At 33.1% G+C, this 19615-nt stretch overlaps 1 protein-coding gene across 1 annotated transcript; it reads right to left on the bottom strand.

The window, feature by feature from the left end:
- Positions 1-11782: 11782 nt before the first annotated feature.
- Positions 11783-14129, bottom strand: LOC130589573 (uncharacterized). Its single transcript, XM_057390878.1, has 2 exons — positions 12998-14129; positions 11783-12660 (listed from the first exon to the last, which is right to left on the bottom strand). The coding sequence occupies exons 1-2, from the start codon at positions 14127-14129 to the stop codon at positions 11783-11785; spliced, it is 2010 nt and encodes a 669-aa protein (XP_057246861.1).
- Between the last annotated feature and the right edge of the window lie 5486 nt (positions 14130-19615).

Here is a 19615-nt window from a genome sequence, read left to right as displayed (position 1 = left end):
CATTGACAAAGTGATGTGGATTGACCTGATCAACGAATTTGAGGATGAATTTAGGAAGAACAACTATCAGATGCCTGAATTCCCTAGTTTCCATTATTGTTTTAAGCAAAAGGCAGTAAAAATTCATAGTGACAAGGATTTGATGACTATGTTGCAAAGGTTTAGTAATAGCAAAGTGGTGTATATACATGTTGGTTTCTTGGATAAGTTAACTGAATGTGTCAAACTAGCTAGGAACTTGAAGTTAGTTGGTTTGGGAAAGGATAAGAATGTGTTGTATGAAACAACTCAACCTAGGACTGGAAGTGGAGTTGAAACAGGCAGTGATGACCCAAAAACAGTTAGTTCCCCTATCCCCAAAGATGACCATTTTCCTACTGTAGACAATGATGTCATGGATCGACTAAATCATGCCAATGAAGAGACTGCAGCAGATGTAGAGAATTACTTGGATGAACACCCTGAATTTAGGAAAGCATTGAATAAGAAACCAAAAAAACCCCAAAAACTACCACTTAGAACCAATAGAAAGAGACAAGTTGCCACTCCTAAAGTCACTGCGTTATCTCAAATGGCCTCATTCTCAAATGCACCTCCTTCCCTTCATGCTCACATCCCTACACAACCTGCTATAGAGTCCACAACATCTGTGTTCCTTAAAAAAATACCTAGGACAACAGCTGCTAGGAAGGGACTTATGATCCAACATGTTTCCCAGCCCCTACAGCAACCTGAAGTTGAACTACATGGTCTGGAGGATTTAGGTAATTTGACATTGGAGAGGGATGTTGGTGGCAAAACTGTGAATGGTAGAGAAGACCCTCTAGATGGTCATGAATATGGTGATTATGATCCTTTGCATTCAAATGGGGAAGAGGAGGACTTAGGTGATGATGTTGCTGTTGATATTGTTGACAGTTATGACCCATATGCTGATGAGTACTGGCAACATGATGTTGATAATGATGAGTCCTATTTGAAGAGAATCTACAAGAATGGAGAGTACTACAAAGGTGAGGAAGAATGGGGAAGGATTGTGTTAAAACCTTGGATGTTGTTTAGTGACAAACAACATTTCAAAGGGGTGTTGAGGGACTATTGTATACAGTGTGGGTTTGGGATAGTGGTAGAGAGGTCAACACCAAGTGAGAAGGGCGAAAATAAAACTGCGGGAGAATTAAAATCAGAGAGGGTTTGTGGGAGGGGTTAAAGAGAGTAAGGCAATTTACTAAGAGGGTAGGTTAGTAAATTAGGTTTTATTAATGGGTTAGTCAATATTAAGTGAATTAAGGTCACTAAATATAATTAGTCATAGTACAATGTCACTTTGTAAATTATTATTTTTGCCTTGCCACCACATAAAAAAGTTTAAACTTGAAGGCTACCATATAGAATTTTCCTATATTTTATAAAAGATAAGATCTTGTAAATCAGATCAGATTAGATCAGTTTAGATTAGATTAGATCAGTTTAGATTAGATTAGATCAGACCAGATTAGATCAGAAAAAATAAGTTCAAATCAGATAAGATAAGATCAAATCAGAAAATTTCATGTGAACTAAACATAGCCTAAGTGTGATTTTGAGAATGATTACTTTTATTTTCCATTTAAAAAATTTGTTGATTTGTATTATTTTTAAGAGAAATCGCACTTACATAACATTTTTTGTAATATTCTAGGTGTCTTTTTCTCTTCGCATTGTGTACTTCTTTTTTAATATTGACGATTATTTTAGAACCAAAAGTGCGAATGTTTTTATTCTAATTTTGCATTACCTTTTAAAGAATCTTGTGTATTTACGGTTGTGAGTAATACTCATTCTCTTGAAATTTTTTACTACTTATGTATATCTAATACACTATTGTTTTTGTAAATTTAGTAGGGAAGCATGTGTTATATGCGAAGATAACAAATTGCATACTTGATTAAAAATATAAAACGCGCCCACAAATCATAAAAGTTGTGATGTTTTAGGAGTAGGACCATGCATAGATTTTTTTTTTTGTTATAAAAAGAGTTCATACAATATATACCAATTAACAGAAGAGAAAAATTTAAAGTCAAATAGCGCTAGTATCATGATCATATTTACCAAGGGACATAAAATATTATACGGTTTTTTCACTAGGTACCCCTGTGGTATTTCCAAATTCATGGGGTACCCCTATTGTTTATAAAATGCACTAGGTAACCTTACTATTTCAATAAAATGTATTTAATGTCCTTAATGACAAACAACATCAAGTTTCCGTTAGTCATTAATCCTAATCAATCCATCTTACCCCTATAACCCCTCTAGTCCTAACATCAAAACCTTAACACTAAACCCTCATCCCCTAACACCTAACCCTCATCCTAAACCATAATCCTAACCACACAACCATCACAACCCCGGCCCCACTTCCATCCCCCACGAGCACCCCCACCCCTTCCCTCCACCATGCTTCCCACGCCCACCCCCTCCTCCTTCCCCTCCCCCGTTTGTGTTGATTTATGGGGAAAGTTCGAAGAAATTTGTGTTGATTTATGGGGAAAATTCGAGAAATAAACAGTAGCTCTGTTTTGTTTAAAGAAGGAAGACGATGATATTCTTCTTCATCAGTTAAGATTGATGGACGAGGGTGGTTCTAGTGTTGTTCCTGTAAGGGGGGTGCAGGGGTGCGGGGTAAGGGGCTGCATAAGGGGGGTGAGCTGCTGAGGTAAGGGAATGGGTGGGGGTGCTTGTGGGGAGGGCATGGGGCTTGTGGTGGCTGAGTGGTTAGGGTTAGGATGGGGGTTCGGTATTAGGGGGTTATGTGTTAGGGGTTAGGGTTAGAGGGCGTAATTAGGGTTTGATGAGTTGATTAGGGTCAATAACTAACGGAAACTTGACACTGTTAGTCATTGTATTTCATGCATTTAGTAAGGTTACCTGGTGTATTTTTGAAACAATAGGGGTATCCCATGAATTTTGAAATAACAGAGAGATACCTGGTGAAAAAACCAATATTATAGAGTAAATACTTTGGTCTATATAATATAAATAAAGCTATAGTTTTAAAAAGTGACATATATAGAAAACGTAATAACTGATACTTAATTCTAGATTCTATTCAATATCAAATGTTCAAAATCATCAAGGACCTTTCTCGCTTCTCAGTTCAGATCAGTTGAGAATAGTCTATCGTTGCACGTTTAATTGATGCAAATCAAAGCTAGAAAAATCTACTAGACCTAATGAATGATCCTTGACGGCTATATATAAAGGCCAAATTATGGGAGAAGAGACCGGTTAGAATCACTAATAAATAACTATAACCAATCAATATGTTTAGTGAGGAGAGGTATTGGAAAAAGTTTGAACTCATATTAGACAATTTGACTAGTCAATCCTCTAATTTGAGTGTTTGGTAAATAGAGGTTTCAAATAGAAAATTCAGCCCAAAAAGCTCTTTTTGAAAAGTTGGAGGGAAAATCCTTTTGACATTTGAGGTTGAATATGAGTTAACCAAATTACGTACGTTTATGTCCTAAAATACTTTAAAATTACATTAATAAACAAGAGAAGTACAATAATGAACTATGCACGTGTCTTTGTTGATCATTTTATACAATTATGTAGCAACTCACTATAAGCTATTTACCAAATATTTTTATATGAACAACTAATAAAATAAATTAATATAATCATCTATCAATTGCTACAATCATGCCAAACAGGGTCAAAGTGTAATATCTTAATGAAAGACTAAACAATCGGAGGATTCCTAACCTTTAGAGGGGAGAGCGAGCTTACAACCCAGCTTGCAAATGCTATGGTGAAGGAAGCAAGGAACCATATGACTTTCAATGAATAGACTTGACTCTAATTATTTTACATGTATTTTTTATAAAGAAAAAGTTACTTATCACTTTATCAGTTATTAATGTCCATACTCCATGATAAAGAAATAAAGTCTAACAACCCTAACATCATGTATTCTTTTCATTGATTTGTCCATAAGGATACGGTGTAAATATCGATCCCTAGTCTTAGAGAGTCTTGAGACAAGATTTTCATGGGTCTTAGGGATAAACTAATGCAAGACTAGGGAGAGTCTTGAGTTGAGTTTTGTTTTCCAAAACTCAACTTAAGACTCACCCTTGCCAAATGTCAAATATTGATTGGGTGAGTTTTTTTTAAAACATCAAACCAATTATATATATATAAAAAAAAATCAGATTATGTTTTGATGAATAAGTGGGTCTTGATTAGAGTCTGGGGATAAAGTATAAAAGTATAAAGAGTCTGAAGTGAGTCTGAGTTAGTGGAAAACTGATGTGGCAGAGTCTGAAGTGTAGTGTTGAGTTTGAGGGATAAATTTACCCTCCCGTTTAATATCTATACTAATATATTAAAAGGTGTTGTACAATAAGGAACTGTACCACATGACACTATCCCTTAGAGTGTTTACTTCATGTACTCCACATACAATAAAAAAATTTAGAAAATGCATAATATAAAATTTGATCCCATGACCTCAATATACTAAAGTATTATTAGGGCATTACTATTTACCGCCCGTATTTACTAAAAATAGCCCGAATTTTTTTTAAACTTTTCCTAAACTACCCCTATATATACTCACTCAGTCTCTCTGATCTCTTTATTTCTCCTTCTCTCATTCTCACTTTCTCTCACCTCACCCCAACCACTATAGCAACGAACCACCACCGGAACCACCACCATAGCAACCACCTTACCCAACCACCACCACCGGAACCACCACCACAGCAGCGACCACCACCACCATCATCACATCAACCACTATGACAGAGGCAACATCACCACCACCGTGAGACCACTGAAGTTTTTTTCGTTTCCTCCACCGAGGAAACGAAACAGATCTTCGTTTTTCGTTTCCACCAAACAAAATTTTGGTACTGTGCCTTGGTGGCGGGAAAAAATGTTTAAAAGACTAACCACATTCCGTTGGTGGTTGTCCGCGAGTGTGAGTCCGACGGTGGTGTTGTCCGTCGGCGGAGGTGGTCTGCCGGTGGTGGTGGTCTGTCGGTGGTGGTACACTGGTGGTGGAGGTCTGAGGGATGGAGTGAGGTGGAGGTGAAGTTGGATGAGAGCTGAGAGAGTAAGAGTGGGGTGAAATTAAAGGGGTAGGGATGGGGGTATTTCAAGGAAAAAATATGAGCGATTTTTAGTAAATACGGATGGTAAATAGCGAAAGGGTATTAATAACCACTAAATCATGTAATGTTTAGGGTTAAAATTTCAATGTAAAATATAATTAAATAAAAATTATGATTACCCGGGACATAGCTCTGGCGTGAAACCTAGTTATCCTCTACAAAGCGGCAATGAATATCTATAAGGAAATAATTATATTGGTGTGAGAATTCTCTTACAAATCACATATATTAACCAATTACCATTACCTCAAACAAATTAATTACCATTAATTATCAGTAGGTCGTACTGAACGAGCCATATATATAAGTAAACTAATAATGGTGGTGGTAATAGTCATGGTTTGTTAGTACTTGTTACTAATGATGCTATGTCTTGAACTAATCTATCATTCTGCCGTACCAAAAAAAACAATAGAGGGGTTCAATCTGAGACTACTAGGCTCAATCTTTATGCAGTTTAATTTTATCCTTATCTCAACTCTCAAAAAGAAGCCAATTCTTTATAAAGTAAATCATGGATTTTGTTTCTCAAATTGGATAGGCAAGAACTACACGTACAGATCAGATCCCGTGATCCGTCTCTACTGTTTTATGATTATCATAAATAAATAAAAACTATTAATTAAATTTCCATAAAATCTGCAATTAGCAACAAAACATAGCTTTAACTTTATGTTTGAGAATTTAAAATTTTGACCATCAATATACTTAAATATTAAAAAGAAATTATATTCCCTCCATTTTTTTTTAATGTAACATTGGACTTTTCAAATTTATCGAAGCACAATTTTGACCAATAATATCTCTAATTATATAAAAGAAAAATTATAAAAAATCATATACTTGGAGAGTGTATACCGTGACGAAACAAATAAGATCCCACATGACTATATTTTTTCGTATGTATAAATAACACTTAATGATGAAAGTACATTAGATTGAATAATCCCTAAAGTCAATATGTTACTCTAAAAAAACGGAAGAAGTAAAAAGTTGACAGGTTATATATCGAGACAAATCTAATACGATTTCAATATGACTATGATTTTTTGTGAAGCATAGGTCACCAACAATAATCAAAGTAGGATACAGTGATTAGTGCAAAAGTAGATTAAAGAAATGGAGGGAGGGCTTTCTTCTCTTGCAGGTATCAATGTATCATAACCTACATTATAACCTCTATGTTAGTATGTTCTTGGATGGTATGATCCTTTTGAAAATCAAAAAGTTACTATATATTTTGGGTGCAATATTTTAATTGTATATTATGTGTTAAAAAAACATAGGAGCTAGCAGTAACAATGGACTGTGAACTTCATAATATCCTTTTTATTAATTATCTTGATACATAATTTAATATAGTATATCAAATGCTTGAAAAGAAATAGCTAGATGTAGACAGTGAGATCACTAGCTAGTAGTAACATATATAGATTTGCGTTATTTGGATTTAGCATAAAATAATACTCTTAATTATTTATCAATGTCGGAAATCTGCATTGATGATGTATGTGGACTTAAACAGATGTACTGTTCTACATGTCAATTGTCACATAATGATATGTTTACTAATGCTTCAGCAAATTAGTGTACGTACTCTCTCCTATACTATAAAGGGCTTAATATGAGAATCACGTGGGTGTCCAATGGTTGGAGCTCCTACCTCCTAACCTCATAGTCGGGAGTTCGACTTTCATTAACCTCTTGTGGGTATAAATTCCCACTTTCCAGTCTCTGGAAGTTTTCTTATGGTTTGGATCTCCTTATCACCCCCTAACTCATGAGGACTGAGCCTACTTGACCAGTTCATTATCGAATAAAATAAAAATAAAAATAAAGGGCTTAATATTATAGTATTATGTGGACTAATTTGAAAAGCAATCATATCAAATTAGATTAGATATATTACTATTAGATATTCTACTTGTTTTGTGAGTTTGTTCCCATGTCTTGTTCTTCCTTTTTTTTTTTTTTTTTTCCTTTGATTAAAGGGTAAATGTGCTAACACAGCTCATTATAATCTAAACCAATTTATTAGACATAAAGAAACCAATAATTGAATGATGATTAATCATAAGGATTTATTTAATATATAATTTGTGATTGAAAAAATATTCTTGTTGTTAATCTAGCTCCTAGTTATCTTACGTGGAAAGCAAGGCTCCTATTATCGGATACCATTTTATGCCACATGGCATACCTTACACCTCTAAGATTCACTAAGCTCATCAGTTTACTGTTTACCTATATGATATTATCTATCCAGTTTTCAATTATTTGGAGAAAAATAATGTGTATGTAGATCTCAAAAAAAAAAAAAAAAAATTTCCTTTTGGTCCTCCGAGTATCTAGCTTGTCTCCTAGGTCATCTAGTAAGACTTTAAATTCAAAAACATAGTTGATAAAATCTTCCCGTCAAAAAAGTAAAAACAATTTGCATTAGATTTTACTTTAACGAGCAAACTTGAGATAAGGGTTATATCTTCTATTGTTATTGAAGCTCTTTTAGTACTGCATAGTAAGAAAAGCTTTATCATACAATTAGGTGTATTAAGGATACGAATTAGCTTAAGTGGGTAGAGCATTATGCTGGGATATTCTCTTAGCATGCTATGCATGTCTTAACAGCCAATGTGTTGGTGTTTTCTACAGGTTATTAGTAGCCATGTAGGGGTTAGCCCTTGGGTTGACTTAATGTCCTAATAAAAAATTAAAAATATATATATGTATATAATTAGGTGTATCGTGATTATAGTGCACTCAATTTTATTTTATTTTCTTATTACTCATTTGAAATAATCCAAATGAGCAAAATGTACTAATAATGAGAGTTCTAAATAAGCAAATGAGCAAGAATTAGTCTTAGATATACCATGTATATGATACACCCGGGTGTATGATGGATGAACTCATAAGCTTTATGAAGTAAAGTTCGCTAAGATTAAGATATCATGGGGAAAATCGATCACAGAGATTCAATATTCACCCTGAATATAAACATAGTTTCGTCGTGAAATAAGTAATTATATATATACTCTTCACATAAGTTACTTGAGAAAAGAAACATACAATTGAAATTAATACATAATGACTAATTAAACAATAATTTGTTGTCTAAATTGCTCCGCAAAATAATTCGAAACTCTATATAATTAAGGTAAAAAAGTGCTACACAAAAATGTTGCAAAATTAAGTAGGATTGGATAGAGGGATGCACTGAATCCTTAGGAATTAGGATTGTACAATATGTATCTCATATTACTGATTACATGTGAAGGGTATCCCCACACAAAAATATTCCTTACCTTTTGTGTATCTACATTCCATAATGTACATGCTCCCATCATTCAATATGAATAATACAAGATGAGGAAATAAACATAAAAGCCCTCAAGAAATTTATTGAATCCAATTTATCATCATTTTTATAGTTGATTGCTTAAATATGTTAGGGTATATGTTGGTGGGGGTGGCACAGCTAGCGAATATTTTTTGCAGCCATGCAGATTGCAGAGTTATCATATTCAGGAAGAAGACAAGTTTGCTATTATGTTAGTAGTATATCTTTATTTCATTTAATATATATATATATATGTTTGAAATTGAGAATTTTTATGAGGTGAAATATTGTAATTAAATATTTAGAAGAGAATCTTCTACTTATATACCAAGTTCATCAATCTATATGAATGGAAAAATTAGAGGGGGGTGGGGAAAGTGCAGAAAAGACAAGAATGTCTTCTGGCATGTTTGTTGAAAGAGAGGCTAAATTTCATTAAAATCTCATCTTGTGTTATTTTTGGGACCGAAAGATAACATTTCCAGCCTAGCTACCAAGTTCCAACATCCCTCTTGGCATACCACAACCCCACACCCTTCTTTTCCCAACGACCCACCTCTCCTCTCCACATAAAAATAAAATACTTCCTTTTTTATTTATTTATATATTACACTTTTCAAATCACGGACTCCTAGATAATTTTTGAAGAGGAGAGAGATAGAGAGAACATGTGATAGGAGAGAGATAAAGAGAAGTTATTACTCAAAATAAAAGCGTAACATCTAATTTGAAACTTCCTAAAATAGAAAGTGTAACATGTAAAAAAAACGAAGAAAGTATAGAAAACGAAAATTGTCTCCCTCATAGATGATTAAAATATTATACACCTATGTACTAGGTGGAGAGCCACATATAAAAGTGATAAAAATTAAATTAAGACGATCTTATTAGAGTATCAATCATGTTGAAGATTTTACCGCTGAATTAGTTGACATCTATTGGTAGCATCGCAAGGAGTAGATGTTAGAATCTAATTGTAGGTCACGTCTCGAACATAGTTATTGGCTGGAATATAATAAAAAATATTTATCAAAGGTGAAACTATATAATTGTGACCATCTTGACATATACAAGTCAATTTCTTGTCTTAAGAGAAGGTATTAAGAAACATTAGAAGTTTGTTATAGAAGCTAAGTATTATTACAAATTGTAGTTTTCTAACATAAAACTTATATGTATTTAAATTTTCTGTCAAAAACAAAACAATAACTTAGAAATAGATAAGTTATATCAGAAAATTAATTAACATCTAGTCGTTTGTAAGAAAGTTTGATGTTAAGGCTTAATGTTAGATCAATTAGCTAAGTGATGTAACCAATTAGTCAAATCTTGAAACAAAATACTCTTCATCTATTAGTTGAATGCCATAAGCAATTAGTTATGCTAAAAATCATAATTAATGACTGATCATAACTATTAACCCCGACCCAAAATCATAACTATTCACCATAAAATTATAACTATCAACCCAAATCATAAAATCATCAAAGATTATATCATAACCATTAACCCACAATAATAACTTTTAACCATAATTATTAATCCAAATAAATAATTTTTAGTAGAAAACTATAACTATTAACCCAAAATAATAATTATAAACCTAAAAACCAGAACTATATAAAAACACAATGACTATACCAAAAAACCATAACTATTAACCAAACTATTAGCCAAACCATAACTACTAACCTAATATTATAACTTTTACCAAAAATCATAAGCTTTGGTGGTCAGATTGTTGCCAAAAATCTTATTGACAGCGGTGAATCAATCAAAGTTAAGTTAAGTTTGTATTAAAATCTTTAGAGCCAATTATGATTTTGGTATAATAGTTATGATATGTAGTGAGAATTAAGGTAGAGAGAAGAGAGCAAAAGCTCTAGAGTTTGTTATTGCGGAATATTGAAGCTAAACTTTCTGTTATTACAAACTACTATTTATAAGCTAGGTAGTTATCATTTAACTAACTAACTAACAGAAAATAATAGAGTGTAACTCAAGTTTCTTTTATTACAAGATATTTACAAAGTATTCTTCATATTCCCCCTTCAAGCTGGACATGTGGAGAAGACACAAGACCAAGCTTGGAACTAATTTGATGGTGTAGAGGACCAGCCAATGGCTTTGTAAGGATATTTGCTAACTGCATGGAACTAGGAACATGAGAGGTCTGAATAAAACCAGAAACCACCTGTTCTCGAACATAATGACAATCACGGTTGAGATGCTTTGTCCTCTCGTGAAAAACCGGATTCTGCGCAATGTGTTTAGCAGCAGAATTATCACAAAATAAAGTGATAGGTTTAGCAACATGTAAATCCAAATCTTGCAATAAACCTTCTAACCAAACAATCTCAGAAGCAGCACTAGACATGCTTCTGTATTCAGCTTCTGCACTAGACTTGCTTACAGTCTTTTGTTTCTTGGTTTTCCAAGACACCAAATGATTACCCATGAACATACAATAGGCACTTAAAGATTTACAACTGAATACACAAGAACTCCAATCAGCATCAGAATAGGCTGTAAGTTGTAAATCACAGTGTGCAGAGTAAAACAAACCCAAATCAAGAGTGCTCTTCAGATACTTGACTACATGTATAGCAGCTTGTAGGTGTGGCTTCCTAGGACAACTGAGAAATTGACTGAGGTGCTGTGTTGCATAAGAAAGATCAGGTCTGGTGATGTTTAAGTACAACAATCTACCTACAAGCTGTCTATATTCTTCAGGATGATCAAGAACTTCCCCTTCTTCAGTAGATAAATTAAGACCTTTTAGTAATGGAGCAGTAACAGACTTAGAAGAGTGTAAGTGAAAGTCTTGGATGATATCAGTCATGTATTTCTTTTGACTAAGAAGAATCCCAGAATTATTCCTTATAACCTCAATGCCCAAGAAGTATTTCATTTCCCCTAAATCCTTAATAGTATAAGCTGCATCAAGAGCCTTTTTCATGATGTCAATTTGACTTTGACTTGTACCAGTAAGCACCATGTCATCAACATATATCAATATAACAACAAATTCACCATCTAGATGCCTGGTGTAGAGAGAGTAGTCTTGCACAGATTGAATAAAGCCATGACTAAGAAGAAATCTGCTCAGTTCCTTATTCCATTGCCTTGATGCTTGTTTAAGACCATATAAAGATCTCTTGAGTTTACACACTTCACCAGATTGAGCTTTTGTGTAACCTAAAGGAGGTTTCATGAAGACTTCCTCATCCAAAAAACCATGTAAGAAGGCATTATTTATGTCTAATTGACATAAGGGTCAGCCTTTGGCAGTTGCAAGGGAGATGAGAATTCTAACAATTGCTATTTTAGCTACTGGAGAAAATGTATGAGTATAATCAGTCCCTTCAACTTGTTGATAACCCACAGCCACTAATCTGGCTTTATACCTTTCAACTTCACCATTAGGAAGATATTTAATCTTGTATACCCATTTAGAAGAAATAGCCTTCTTTCCAGGTGGCAAATCTGTTAAATACCAGGTGTCATTTTGTTCAAGAGCATGAAGCTCTTTATCCATAGCATCTTGCCACTCAAGAGATAAACAAGCTTGTTTATAGGAAAGAGGTTCTATAATGGGAGGAGAAGAATGGACTGAAAAAGAAAGAGATGAAGAAGAAGGTAAAGTGGGACATTCATAGTCTTTAAATTTGATAGGAGGTTTAACAACTCGTTTTGGAAGTTGACAAGGACTAGAAGGATTATTAGAGATAGAAACAGTGCCAGAAGATGCAGGAGAAATAGGGTGTTCAATCATAGTGTTATCTGGTGTCTGTAATGAAGAATCAGATGATGAAGAAGTAGAAGAAAAAGGGACAGGAATAGAGTTGATAGAATGATTATCAGAACATGAGGAAGATAGAGTAGGTTGATCAGAAGAAGAACTAGAAATGTGATTAAAAGCAGGAAGTAAAGGTTCATCAGAAAAATCAACAAGAGACTGATCAGTAGGTTTAGAAAAGGAAGTGGGAATAGAAGTCATGTTATATGGAAATATTTTCTCCTGAAACACAATATCTCTAGTTACAAAACATTTTTTAGATTGCAAATCATAAACTTTGTAGCCTTTTTGACCAAAAGGATATCCTATGAATAGACATTTTGTTGCTTTAGGGCTGAATTTATCTCTTTTTCTGTCTGTGTTATGTGCATAACACAAACAACCAAACACTCTAAGGTTAGAATAATCAGGTATGGTATTTGTAAGGATTTCAAAGGATTTCAAAGGGAGATTTAAAATTGAGAAGAGGTGTAGGTAGTTTATTTATAAGAAAAGTGGCAGTCAGTAGACATTCACCCCAAAAATATGAAGGAACATTGGATTGAAATTTTAAAGCTCTGGCAACCTCTAATAAGTGTTTGTGTTTTCTTTCTACTCTTCCATTTTGCTGAGGTACACCTGCTATACTTCTTTGGTGTATGATGCCTTTGCTATTAAACAAACTAAGGCATTGGTCTTGTATTATTTCTGTACCATTGTCTGATCTAACTCCTTTGATTTGTTTCCCATATTGTGTCTCAACTTGTATGAAAAAGTTGGCTATAGTTCTATAAACTTGCTGTTTATTTTGTAGAAGAAAAGTCCAGGTTGTTCTGCTAAAATCATCAAGTATGGTAAGGAAGTAAGATCCCCCATGAATGGTTTTGACTTTATATGGGCCCCAGAGATCAATATGTATAAGAGAAAATATTTCAGGTGCTCTAGATAAACTTCTAGGAAATGCAGATCTATGATGTTTAGCAAAAATACAAATCTCACAAAAGTAATCATTTCTATGAGAGCATAAGGCAGAGTCAATATATTTCATTCTTGAAAATGAAGGATGGCCTAGTCTGGCATGTAGGATGTCAAGAGAAGGCTGAGTTATATTTGCTTTATGAGCAGAAGATTGTTGTGTGTGAATAGGATCAAGAATAGAATGACAAGCTGTAATTTCCTGTGTAACAGAATGCATTTTCAGATAATAGAGACCTCCAAGTTTAATCCCTTGAACAATTTGAGTACCATAAGCATCAACAAATACACACTCAGAAAAAGAAAATTTCACTTCAATTTTGTTGTGTTTAGCCAATTGTCCAACAGACAATAGATTATGCTTGAAACTAGGAACTAATAGCACATCATGTAACACAACATTTGGACAGATAACCACATCACCAATTTCAGACACATATGAAATGCTACCATCAGGCAATCCTACTTCAATCATTTTATCAAGTTTTCTTCTAAAAGAAAATAAGCTTGCATCATAAGCCATATGGTCAGTAGCACCTGAGTCTACTATCCAAAATTGAGAGCATTTTGTACCTGCAGAATGAGCATGAGCAGCAGGTCCTTTCATGGATTTGAGAAATTCTTGAAACAATGAATGCATCATTGCTGTGTCAACATGATTTGCCATATGAGATGGACCAGCAGCAGCAAAATCAAGAGGAGTATCTTCTTCAAGACTATCAACAGCAACGTGAGCAGCAATTTTTCCACCAGATGTGTTACCAGATGTTGATGATGGCTTCTTATGATACCAATCAGGAAAGCCAATCAACTTAAAACACTGATCCTTTGTATGTCCTTTACCCTTACAATATTCACATTTTAAATTCATTTTCTCCATCTTTTCCTTCTTCCAATCCTCCTAACACCAGAATTTCTTTGCACTGCTAATGCACTGATTTCATGAGTAGAAAATTGAAGAGCAGAAAACTGTTTCTGCTTCTCAATTTGTTGAGCTAGAGAAAACGCTCTATTTAAAGATGGTAAAGGATCCATTGACAAAATTTTAGTGATAACATTGTCATAACCTTCATTGAGACCTAACAGAAACTCTATGAGTTTCTCTTCTGCCTGAAAATCTGCTATTTTCTTTAGAAAATTACAAGTACATTTAGATAGAACACCACAACTACAGTCAGGAAAATTTCTAAGGTTTTGTAATTCATCCCACAGTCGTTTCATCCTTCCAAAATATGTAACTATGGACATATTTTCTTGCTTCAACTTCTCTAAATCTTTCTTCAGCTGATAAATTTGTGGTCCATTAGACTGACCATAACGTTCACAAACCTCATTCCAAAGTTGAGTAGAACTTTCTACAAATGTAAACTTTTCACCAATTTCGGGTTCCATAGAATTGACTAACCAGCAGGTAACAAGATAATCGCATCTTATCCAACGATTAAAATCTTTACAATCAGGTTTCATGATTGAACCATCAAGAAAACCTAATTTGTTTTTCGCAATTAGTGCACGTTTAACGTTTCTTCTCCAGCTTACAAAATTTGTAGCATTCAAATTAGTTGCTACTAGCTTATTCATAGTTTGATCTGAATTAGAAATATAGTAAGGATCATTGTTACTCACATTGTTATCACCAGTATTCGAGGTTTCTCCAGTATTTTCCGCCATTAATGAAGCTCAAAGAACAGTTTTATGCTTCTGGAAATGAACAGATTCTCTCAGCAACAATCGTTTTTAACTTTGCAATTGTTGAATCACAATATCGCAAAGAATCAAGAAAGAACGATTAAATTTTGAGGTTTGAAAATCAAGGTTCAATTTGAACCTGCTCTGATACCATAAGAATTAAGGTAGAGAGAAGAGAGCAAAAGCTCTAGAGTTTGTTATTGCGGAATATTGAAGCTAAACTTTCTGTTATTACAAACTACTATTTATAAGCTAGGTAGTTATCATTTAACTAACTAACAGAAAATAATAGAGTGTAACTCAAGTTTCTTTTATTACAAGATATTTACAAAGTATTCTTCATATGTAGTTTAATAGTTATACTATTGGATTGAAGTTATAACTTTCTGGTTATAATTAAGTTATGATTTTCAAGCTAATAGTGATGGTTATAAGATAATAATTATGGTAATTGGATTGATATCGAGGTTAAAAAGTTACCTTTTTGGTTAACATATATTTTATGGATTTTTTGGTTATTAACTATGGTTTTGCTGTTAATAACCATGATTTTGGCTAAATAGTCTAAATTATAGGTTAATATTTATGTCTTGGTTAATAGTTTTGGGTTAATGATTATGCAATTCAGACAAATAGTTATAGTAAGGTTGATAGTTAAGGTTTTTGGATATAGTTATAGCTTTTTTGGTTAATAATTTTTGTGTTGGATTGATAGTAATGATTTTGAGTTAATAATTATAATTTTAGGGTTCACGAGTATACAATTAAGTTAATGTTATGGTTTTCGGATGATAATTATGTATATGTGGTTATTAGTTATGGTTTTTAGGTTAATAGTTTTTGTTTTACATTAGTAGTATGGTTTTGGGTTAAAAGTTAGTGTTTTGTATTAGCAGTTATGGTACTTTAGTTTATTTTATGATTTTGAGTTGATAGTTACGATAATCTAAATAACAGTTAAGAATTTTGGTGTATGGTCAGTCAATAATTATGATTTTTGACTTAACTAATTAGTTAAAACGCGTTACGACGCGAATAGATGCAATGAGAATTTTTACTAAGCTTAACTAATTGATCTGACATTGTATAAGCTAAACCTTAGACCATGAAGAATTTGTGGAATACTAATTGGATTACTAATTAATATGGTTCATCTTCTAAAAGAACATGTGGGATGATTCATCTCAATCTACAAAATAATACTATCCCTTATTACTTCAAAGCCTCTTATGCCTTTTTTTTTTTTTTTTGGATTAACTGGAACGATATATTAAAAGATCAAGTTAAACGTAAATATTTCGAAATAACTTAAACATGCCCTATCTCAAGGATAATCCTACTCGAGATGCATGATACTAGATAAAGGAAAGAAAAAGAAAAGACTACTACAAGAGCAATAATGGAAGATTAATATGAATTGAAGAACTGGAAACATCCGAAATATGCAAAACCTCACCTCAATCTTACAATCTACGTACCCTAAGTTGTCAAACAGTTAACACAAAGAAAACTACAATCACATAAACTAAGACAAAGAATCAAGAGGAATCCTGTATAATTCTCCGGTGACATTGAAAAAGCGAGAATAATACTATCAATTAAGCATGCAAAACAATCATTACAACTTCCAATTATGCGAATTAATAGGAGCATCATTGTAGGAAAATGTCGTATAACTATTTTATCTTAGTTTAATTTGGCTTTTAATTTCCTTTTTTGACTTTGTTACACGTTAATAGTTATTGAAGAAAAAGTTTAAAGAGAACTACTGCATACAATAAACAATTCTTGTGAGAAATAAAAATATGTTTTACCGAAGAAAGCTTTTAGGAAATGTTCCCTTTTTATTAAAGATAACTTTTGCTCTTTGACGAAATATGAGACTTTCAAATCAAAATAATGGCACACAAAACCTTGATTGGTTTGTGCTTGTGATATAACTATTTCTAGGACTCTGATCATCGGTTTAACTTTGATTGAGTTGGTCATTTGACATGGTACCAGAGCTAGGGTGACATAAAGGTCACAACATCCACCCCTCAAGCCCAAGGGGTTCTTACATATATAGTGGAGCGTGATAAAGTATATAAGTACTTCTGAAACTCCACCCATCAGCTTAAATTTTTAGTAGAATTAGTCTTTTGACAGCTATACTTATAATTTTACTCGTACTATTTCTCTTTAAATTCACAATGCCAGTTACACTAATACATAAATAGCGAGCCAGATATTCAAACTTATATACTTCCTCCGTTTTTTTTTAGATGTTACAATTTCCATTTTAGGAAGTTTTAAATTAGATGTTACACTTTCCGTTTTGGGTAATAACTTCTCTCTATTTCTCTGCTATCACATGTTCACATGAGACCCTTTTGCTTTTCATTCTCTCTATCTCTATCCTCTCCAAAAATTACCTAGGAGTCCGTGATTTGAAAAGTGTAACATCTAATAAAAAACGGAGGAAGTATATCTTTAGTGTATTCATTAACTTCAACCATGGAGTACAAAATTAGAATATCGTCAACATATAATACATTATTACATGGTATTAAAATGATTTACTATAACTTTTGTATCTTGTTTATATATGTCTATATCCTCATGAGTCATTATCATAGGAAAATGAGTTCCAAGAAAATAATATACTCCAAGAAGGTATCCCAATCTAGCTATTATAGTATGAGTGTGTTAGCTACTTAGCTCTCTTAAAGTCGTCATTTCAAGATAACTTTTGCATTTTTGATATATCTACTTTTTCATCATATTTTTTATTACTTATATATAAATGAATGTATGTTATTGGATTATTTCAATATAATATACATATAATTTCAAGATATCAAACTTTTATGACTTGGCTTTTACTAATAAAAGATACTATTATGAATTAAATAAAGCTATCTCTGTTAATCTGGGAGGAACATACTAACTGATGAGATATTAAATTTAAAAATAGAGAAAATCGAAATAAGAACATAAGGATTTATGTGGTTTGATCAATATGACAAGTGTTAGAAGATACTGGACCGTAGGTCTTTATCTCTAACACCAAACTATTTCATAGGTACAATAGAGGGATCAAGAGCATATCTTACTTACCTTCAACAGAGCAGTACAAGAGGAATATACAAGCAGTGCTTATTAAAAGGAATGAACTGGCCTCTTATACCATGTAAACCCTAAGAATCCAGAAGAAACTCTTAGATTATGACCCAAGAAAACAACCATTGGGCATTATGTAATTAGGGGTGTACAAAAATCGGTCCGGACCAAAATTTGGACCGGAGATTCCGGTCCGGTCCCGGTTCCCCCGAATAACAGGATTCCATTCCGGTCCGGGACGGTACAAACCCTGAAAATTCCGGTCCGGACTAGTTGGACCGAAATTTCTACTATTTTCGTAAAAAAAAATTTTATATGTTAAAAAAATAAATTAAAAGGTAGAAAGCTAGAAACTTAAAGACCTACTATTTATTCTTTTAGGATAATTTATAAATATACATTTAAATAAAATAAAAATAAAAAATTTTTTTTTAAAAAATTCCGGTCCAAGAGGTCCAAGACCGGACCGGACCAGAAAAATTATGGGTCGGTCCCAGTCCAAGAAAATCTCCGATTCCGATCCACCGGTCCAGGCAATTTCGGTTCGGTCTGATACTGGACCGATGCACACCCCTAAATGTAATAACGGAAGCACAAAAATACCAGCGCAAACACTCAATAATGCTCGTCAGCAAGTTGTATGTCAATGAAAGAAGCATGGCCGATAGTCCCTTGCCTGCCCCAGCCCGTCGTCCACAATTTTTACTACGTTTGAGGGGACACGAAAAAGATATTAAAGATTAAAATTGTATATTAGCTAATTAATTAGTGGAGATATTAAACTCAAACAACTATTAAATAACAAAGGGATCAATTATGCAACCCCCTATGCAAAGTAGGAAACAAAAACATTATTCAACCCTGCTCATTTCAAAATAGTGTTACTTCACAAGCCACTTATCTCTTTGATCTATTACTCTATCCGATTTTTATTAGTTTACCTGTTTTGATTTTTGACACTATTCTCATATACGACTTTGACTATCTCTTATGATTTGTAGTTAAGAAAATATATAATCATGGGAGATCTTGTTAATAAATTTAATTTGTCTCAATGTATATTATCCAATATCAACTTTTTTGTAATTTTTGCTTATTGATCATTAGAAATATTGAGGTTTAAATTAAACCCTCAGCAAATGTGCCCCAAAGAAATAGGTACACTGAAAAAAATCAAATGATGCAATATACTGTTGATAGCATATACTTAAAAATAAAGTTTGACTATCTCTTGTGATTTGTACTTAAGGAAAAATACAATCATGGGAGATCTTGTTAAATTTGTCTTAGTGTGTATTATCCAATATAAACTTTTTATAATTTTTGCTTATTGATTATTGTTAGGAATATGTATCGTAGGCGCTAACAAATCGAACAATAAAGTAGAATATACGGAGGAATTAAGAAACAAAGCAATAAAGAACGCACAAAGATATAACGTGGAAACCTTTTGAATAAGGAGAAAACCACGAACACTGCACTAGGATCTTATTTTAATATGAGATGATGATATACAAGGATAAATCTTTAATCTCTCTAGACTCTCTAACCTTTCTCTAGGTTCTC

This window comes from Beta vulgaris, chromosome 7 (genome assembly GCF_026745355.1).
Source record: "Beta vulgaris subsp. vulgaris cultivar EL10 chromosome 7, EL10.2, whole genome shotgun sequence".
In the NCBI taxonomy this organism is placed as follows: Eukaryota; Viridiplantae; Streptophyta; class Magnoliopsida; order Caryophyllales; family Amaranthaceae; genus Beta; species Beta vulgaris.
Note: the sequence above shows the minus strand (reverse complement) of the source record. Positions and strands in the feature narration are given on the sequence as shown.